Source organism: Argentina anserina, unplaced genomic scaffold (genome assembly GCF_933775445.1).
Source record: "Argentina anserina unplaced genomic scaffold, drPotAnse1.1, whole genome shotgun sequence".
NCBI lineage: Eukaryota > Viridiplantae > Streptophyta > Magnoliopsida > Rosales > Rosaceae > Argentina > Argentina anserina.
Genome location: NW_026089483.1, coordinates 45,812 through 53,297, shown reverse-complemented (window position 1 = coordinate 53,297; position 7,486 = coordinate 45,812). Strand labels below are relative to the sequence as shown.

The following is a 7,486-nucleotide window of genomic DNA, read 5'->3' as shown; positions in this document are numbered from 1 at the left end:
GCGCCCATCGAGCGCGACCGAGGGCATCTCTTCGGGCCCGCTCGGGCGGCGCTCATTGTTGCCCGCAGCGCGTTTGTCTTATCTGTCCGAGGCCGATTTCCAGCTGGGCGGGCGGGCCGGCCGATCGGCTGCCGGCCGATCGGCGCAAGATGTCAGCCGCGAGATATCAGTCAGCTGGTGCGCCGCCTGTTTGAATTCGCAGCCAGCCGGCCGGCCGCCTCTGCTCAGAGCAGGAGCTGGTCAGCTCGCTGGCCGGGCGCATAATGCACTGCTCGCGGCAGAGGCGGCGGCGGCGGCCTTGGCTACATGACAGACAGACAGACGGACGGGTGGAGTGAGGAGCGTCACTGAAAGCGCGTCGCCGCCTTGCATCGGGCGAGTCCTCTGAATATAGCGACCGGCTGGCCGGCCGGCCGGCCGAGTCTGCCAGTTTCAGGCCGCGACAATATATTAGCGCCCTGTTGTATTCCTCCCATCTCGCAGCGGCGGCGGCGGCGGCGGCGGCTGTGGGTTCAGCGGGCTCCACCTGGGCCGCCCGTTAGCTAAGGGTTGCTGCACTGGCGGGCGGCACTCCGTTCCGGGCTGCGCCTGGCCCCTGGCTGCCAGGGCCGGCGGCCGCCCCGCCGTGTGAGAGTGCGCGCGAGCAGCACACGCTCTGCTGCAGCCAAGCTCGGCGCTACCTTCTGGCATGCAGAGAGGGCGCGCGAGGGGGCGCTCGGTTTCGCGCTCGCGCGCGCGCGCCGCGCGTATATAAACACACACACACAGAGACTCGCGAGCTGGGCCAACCTGGCTGCTGCTGGCTCGGTTGGCCAGGCCTCCGCTTCAGTGCGCGGCGGCGGCGGCGGCTGGCTGTGCTTACTCTCTGCAGTTGTGCGCGCGCTGCTGTGCTGTGCAGCGTCGGGCGAAATTGGTGCACTAGGGGCTCGGCGCGCCATTGTAAAGCATTGCGCGAATAGCGGGCTCGGGCTCGAATGCCAGCAGCAGCAGCCAGCCAGCCAGCCAGCCAGCTATCGAGCTAGCTAGCTAGCCAGCTTGCTGGCCCAAAGAGAGGCATACACTAGTCGCAGCGGCGGCGGCGGCAGCAGCAGCAGCACTGTGCACTACTAACGACGACGACGACGACGACCAGGGAGTTTAGAAACGAACGAGCGAATTCGCTCCATTTCGTTCGAGTTGAGAGAGGAGCGTTCGGTTGGCAATTTTGCGCATGAAGCAGCGGCGGCGGCGGGAAAAGCAGCAACGCGCCCACAGGACTGAGGGGAACTTGGCTGCTACTGCTGGCTGGCTGGCTGGCTGGCTGGCTGGATAGCTAGCTAGGCTGGCTGACTGACTGGCTGACTGACTGACTGGCTGGCTGGCTGACTGGTGAGCAGCGCGAATTGGGCGACAGCGACAGCGATAGAAAGAGAGAAAGAGCGAACGAACGAACGAATAGAACTAAAGCCTTCGTCACAGAGGAACAACACTAACGCGCAAAAATAGACAAAACAAATATATAAGCAATAATAACAACAATAATAATAGTAATAATAATAATAATAATAATAATAATAGTTGTAGAAGTAGTTGTTGGTGCTCTTGTTGGTGTTGCTGCCGCTGCTGGTGTTGTTGTTGTTGTTGTTGTTGTAATACTTGCACAACTTAAGCTTGCCCCGGGAGCATCTAGAGGCCAGCCGTCGTGGACGTCGTCAAGTTATGATAGAAGAGAAAGAGGAATCTCAAGTTTAGTGCAGCGCGTCCACCACCATAGACAGACATACGGCTATGAGGCCGCCAGCAAGGCCATCAGTTGCGCCCTGAGATTCGATCGTCGTCTTGTGTTATTGTTGTCGTCGTCAGCGGCAGACGGTTACTCATCGGGCCGGCAGCTTGAAGCAGCAAGAGGCTGTTCGATTTAGTTTTTCATCGACTAAACGACGCTAGCGGCTTCGGCCGCCAAAACCATTCTAGACCATCGATGCTGACTACCGCTTTGTTGAACGAAAAGCGAAACAATATTCCAATAATTGCGCAAAATTGCGCTAATCAAAATTGACAAACTCGGAAACTATTATCACCGCAGCTGTGTGTTTACGTATTTATGCGCGCACTGAGCCGCAGCTATTGATTTGAATTGGGTTCAATCGTGTGCAACCACCGAATAGAAGAAGTAGAATTTTGGGCCTAATTTAAGCGTGTTGTATGTGCTGTAGCCTAAGTAACCGGACAAGATTCGGGGCTGGTGTCGTCGGAATTGGATGATGAGAGAGCTGCTGGCTGGCTGGCCCAAAATGTCAGACGCTTCAGAATGGATTCAGAGTCGAGATGAGCCGCAGCCGTAGCCGCCGCCGCCGCCGCAGACTACAATTGATGAGCAATGACAAGCAAAGGATTACCACTATTGTTACCATTGCTATCATCAGCCAATTATTATACATTATTATCGCTGTTGCTAAATTATAAACAAGACAACAAATCGAATTGAACTGAATCGAACTGAACTGAACTGAACTGAACCGAACTGAAGCGAACAAAAGAGACTGCTAGGCTGTTTCTACAAGGGAACACACAAGTACTTATAATTATCAATATATACAGATATTTATATATATATATATATAGATCTTCGTAGAAGAAGAGCTCGCTAAACAGAATTGAACAAATCTATCTAGCCAGCGAGAGCAGCCAAATCATGGATCCAAATCAGCAGCAGCAGCAGCAGCAGCCGTCGGCTCAGCAGAGCCTATCGGCGAGCGTCTCCCTGTCCGGCTCGTCGTCGTCGTCGTCGGCCGCGACCAGATCGGGCAGCGGATCGGTCAGCGCCACTGGCTCAATAAGCACCGTCGCGGCTGGTGGTGCTAACCAGCAACAGCAACAATCACCGTCGTCAGCAACAGCCTCGATTTCGGGCGGCTCACAGCAGCAACTGCTACCGCAAGCATCCAATATAATTGCGCGCGAGTTCACCGAAAGGCATGGCCTGTTGAACAAGAGACGGGGCGCAGTTAGGCGCCGTGTCCACATAGTTAACGATCATAGATTTATGGCGGCCATCTTCAAGCAGCCCACCTTTTGCTCGCACTGCAAGGATTTCATCTGGGGCCTGGGCAAGCAGGGCTACCAGTGCCAGGTGTGCACGCTGGTGTTGCACAAGCGCTGCCACGAGCTGGTGGTGACGAGGTGCCCGGGCAACAAGGATGTCCGAGAGGGTGATTCGCTTGTTGCTCAAGCAACCGGATCGAGCCGATTCGGTATGAACATACCGCACACATTTAAGGAATATTTTTTTAAGAAACCAACCTTTTGCGCCCACTGTGGTTCGTTGATCTATGGCCTATATAAGCAGGGTTTATTTTGCGTTCAGGAGCACTGCGGGATGAGCATCCATTACAAGTGTCAAAAGAATGTGCCAAACAATTGCGGCGTCGATCAGAAGCAACTGGCCGAGACTCTGCTCGCGATTGGCAAAACCAGCGATCGGATCAACCACGAGACCCGGATCAAGCAACAGTCTGCGGCGTCGTCATCGACTTCGTCGCCGGACGGCGCCGGCTCGGCCGGCAGGATGGTTGTCGATTTGGACTCGGTGCCGGTGGCCAGCGGCCGCTATGGACAACATTATACCAATTTAGAGACGGCCCAACAGCAGCAACAGCAGCAGCAACAGAAATCGTTATCCTCTAATTTTGCCTCAGCCTTGCATCGGCTCACGATGCGCGATTCAAAGCGAGCCTCCTACAAGCAGAACAATAATCAGAATCAATCCCTCGAGGAGTCTCTATCGAAAAATTTGAGAATCCAACAGCAGCAGCAGCAGCAGTATCAACCGATGACACCCCTAACGCCTCAGATAGAATCCTCGTATGCTGGAATCATGCCCATCAGTAGATCGCCGGGCGCCGGCTATTTTGCTGGTCAACCATTCGATCCGGCGCACCAGCAGCACCAGCAGATGCAGCATCGCAAATTTACACCAGATAATTTTAATTTCATCAAAGTCATCGGCAAGGGCTCGTTTGGTGTTGTGATATTGGCCGAGCTAAAGGAGACCGACGATGTGTTTGCAATCAAGATACTGAAAAAGGATGTCATCATTCAGGACGACGATGTTGAGTGCACAATGACAGAGAAGCGAATCCTGGCCCTGGCCGCAAAGCATCCCTTTCTCACCGCGTTGTATTGTTGCTTTCAGACCGCAGATAGGCTATTCTTTGTTATGGAATACGTCAACGGCGGCGACCTAATGTTTCAGATCCAAAAGTCGAGGAAATTCGAGGAGGCCAGGGCAAGGTTCTATGCTGCCGAGGTTACGTTAGCGCTAATGTTTCTCCATAGGCAGGGTGTTATTTACAGAGATCTCAAATTAGATAATATATTATTAGACTGTGAGGGCCATTGTAAGATAGCCGACTTTGGTATGTGTAAGGAGGGCATTTTGGGTGGCGCAACCACCACCACCTTCTGCGGCACCCCCGATTACATAAGTCCAGAGGTATTGCAGGAGCTCGAATATGGGCCCTCGGTTGATTGGTGGGCACTTGGAGTGCTAATGTACGAGATGATGGCAGGTAAGTAAGGGTTGCTCTATCTTGAGCCGAGATTCTGTTGATCTATCTGTGTATCGCAATATACTGAATTAAATTTGTCCCCACGCACACCATCTGGTCATCAGGTCAACCTCCATTCGAGGCCGAGAATGAGGACGACCTTTTTGAGGCGATCCTGCACGAAGATGTTCTTTACCCGGTCTGGCTAAGCCGTGAAGCCGTTTCCATCCTTAGAGGGGTAAGTGTTGAACCAAATCACCAGCTGAACAACAAAGCAAACCCAACCAACGCTCTAACAAAGACAAATATTTGAACACCTACTATACCGATCAAATGTCGCGCAGTTCATGACCAAGAATGTAAACAGGCGCCTAGGTTGTGTATCTAGTCAAGGCGGTGAGCAAGCAATTCTCGACCATCCATTCTTCAAGGAGATTGATTGGGTAGCTCTCGAGGCCAAGAAAGTCAAGCCCCCATTCAAACCAAAGATTGTAAGTGTTCAACTGGGTTAACTTTCCATCCACTCGCTATAAACTAGCACAAACAATAATTGCTAACAACAACAGCAACAACATTAATCGATCACCTAAATTATAGAAAAACGCCCGTGATGTTAGCAATTTTGACATAGATTTTCTCAAAGAGGAGCCAATACTGACTCCAGTCAATCCGGAGGTACTTAAAGGGATCAACCAAGAAGAATTCAAGGGATTCTCATACACGAACGAGAATTTCAATTCCATGGATCGTTGAGTTAGTTTTTAAATAGAGAGAGAGAGAGAGATCATCGCAATTTAGGGGAACAAAAAGAAAAGAATGAAATGATTTTTCATGATTCGATAAGAATGTATTTAAAGGAAAAAACCATGTTTGTTTGTCTAGGCATTTTTATCAGGCTTCCATTCGATAGACAGTCGAAGTGAAACACAACAGTGGACATCATTTGAACCTCAAACCGACCAAAAATCTTCAGCATAAACCACCACCACCAGCATCATTCACTCATCAGACTGGGACTTTTTACAAGTGCCAGCCGATTAGTGATCATCATCATCATCATCATTTCGACGTCGATATCGAGTTGGCAATGCGATTGTCAATTGTAATCCAAGGAAAGAGGAATCATTTTGACAGCTACAATCATGAAATCTGATCGGCTAGACAAGATTGTTGTTACCGTTGTTATCTATCTGGGCGTGCCCGCCAGCTTGTTGTCGGATGACACCACAAACTGGGAGGACTGTTTTCGAGAGCGGGATCGCCACCATGAAGGAGGAAAACTATACCCCTCAAGTTATAATAAGCAAGTGTAAATAATGAACTTAGCCTAATTGTTAATCCATCATCATCATCATCATCATCATCATGTGTCCCTAATATAAGTTCAACCGCAAGAGCTTATTTTGCAAAAATTTAAAAAATCAATTGCGCTCCGGAGCGAATGTCAAAAGGTGTCCGCGTGTTTGCGAAAATATGGTACATCTCTTTTATAAAATATATATTTTATCGTATTGCACATGGAGTAGGAGGAGGCAGCAGCAGCAGCAGCAGCAGCATCATAGCATCGACCAGCTGCCCGACTCGGATCTGGACAGGTCCGAGTCGGAGCTGCTGCTGATACTTGTGAGATAGCTTTGGGTGATCTCGTCGCAAACTGGCTGAATGCAGGTGGGCCGGGTGCCCAGAAACACCTCGGTGGCCAACTTTTGCGATACCACCGACGTGAACGAGGTGTGAATCTTGTGGATGCGCACGAAGCGATCTGTTGCGCAGCTGATCATCTTGCTCGTATCGAACGACTCGGACACGAAGCGGAGCTCGCGCACCGAGCCGCCACAGAAGCCGGACAACATGCCGAGCGGCCGGTAGGATTTGGCCACAAATCGCAGATCTATCAGGTGCACCTGTCCGTTGGTGGAGCCGAGCGCGAGCTGCTGCGAGGGCACCGCCGTCGAGTAGGGCGCGCCGGAGGCGCAGATGCGCGTAAACATGCAACCGCGCGGATGATTCCGATAGGGTTGCCACCTGGTCTCGGTCTCCTGCGTGAGATCGATGTGGAAGGCCGGCTTCGGCGAGCGAAGATCGTACACGTTCACGATCGAGTCGACGCCCGAACAGATGGCCAGCATGTGGGGCGTGCGCCTGGTGGTCTTGTTGCCGCCCAGCCAGTCGACGTCGCCGCTCATGCAGGGCTCGCCCTTGGCGGGGCACACGAGCGGCTGCCCGCCCGGCCCCGTGCGACAGTTGTAGATGGGCTTCTGCGTTTGAACATCGTAGACGCGCAACGTGTAGCGCCGGCCGCCCAGCGCGAGCCGATTGTCGTTGAGCTTGAAATTGGTCACCTCGTATTCGGGCTGCCGCTGGCCGCGCGCGAAGTCGGCCTCGGACGAGCCGATCAGGTCGTAGAGGGCCAACTTCCGGTAGATCAAGTTCAGCGACGCAATCGAGCTCCAGCGACAGTTCCGGCTGACGCCCTGCGCGCCCCGCTGGTCGGCCCGCGAGCTAATCATATTTATCACATGCGTTGGAATTAGTCGGCCCTGCTCGTTGAGCTTGCGCGACTTAATGCACGGCGACTGGCTGTACTGGCTCTGTTGCGCTTGTTCGCAGTGCTTCCTGCTGATCCGGTGCGTTGGACTGGCCAGCACCAGGTCGGTGAGCGGGTCGTTCTCGTTCAGGTGCGCCGACGAGGCCTCCGTGTCGAAGTAGCAGATTCCGTTCGAGCCGTCGATGCGCCAGTGGACGGCCCGGGCGTCGCTATTGTAGCCGAGGCCCAGCGTTCGGATGGCTTTCCGCTTGATCCGGAGCGACGCCTGTAGCGTGTCCTGCGGGATGTTGATGTGCTGGATGTCGCCGTTCAAATAGACCACCAGAATGCCCGTCTGATTGATGGGCTGGCCGCCGCAAACCGAAACCCTGCTATTCATGTTGTAATAGATCGGCGACAGGATGGGCGC

General features: G+C 53.1%; 1 protein-coding gene across 1 annotated transcript; it reads left to right on the top strand.

Moving 5' to 3' along the window:
- Positions 1-2,674: 2,674 nt before the first annotated feature.
- LOC126804764 (uncharacterized) lies at positions 2,675-5,282 on the top strand. The gene is made up of 4 exons (XM_050531999.1): positions 2,675-4,550; positions 4,655-4,767; positions 4,874-5,020; positions 5,127-5,282. The coding sequence occupies exons 1-4, from the start codon at positions 2,675-2,677 to the stop codon at positions 5,280-5,282; spliced, it is 2,292 nt and encodes a 763-aa protein (XP_050387956.1).
- Positions 5,283-7,486: the final 2,204 nt, after the last annotated feature.

What these genes read in the sequence shown, in the direction of transcription:
- LOC126804764 (XM_050531999.1), top strand. Translation starts at nt 2,675, where the DNA reads ATGGATCCAAATCAGCAGCAGCAGCAGCAGCAGCCGTCGGCTCAGCAG. An exon ending in AATGTACGAGATGATGGCAG is followed by an intron (nt 4,551 to 4,654) that starts GTAAGTAAGGGT and finishes TCTGGTCATCAG; the next exon opens with GTCAACCTCCATTCGAGGCC. An exon ending in CCGTTTCCATCCTTAGAGGG is followed by an intron (nt 4,768 to 4,873) that starts GTAAGTGTTGAA and finishes AATGTCGCGCAG; the next exon opens with TTCATGACCAAGAATGTAAA.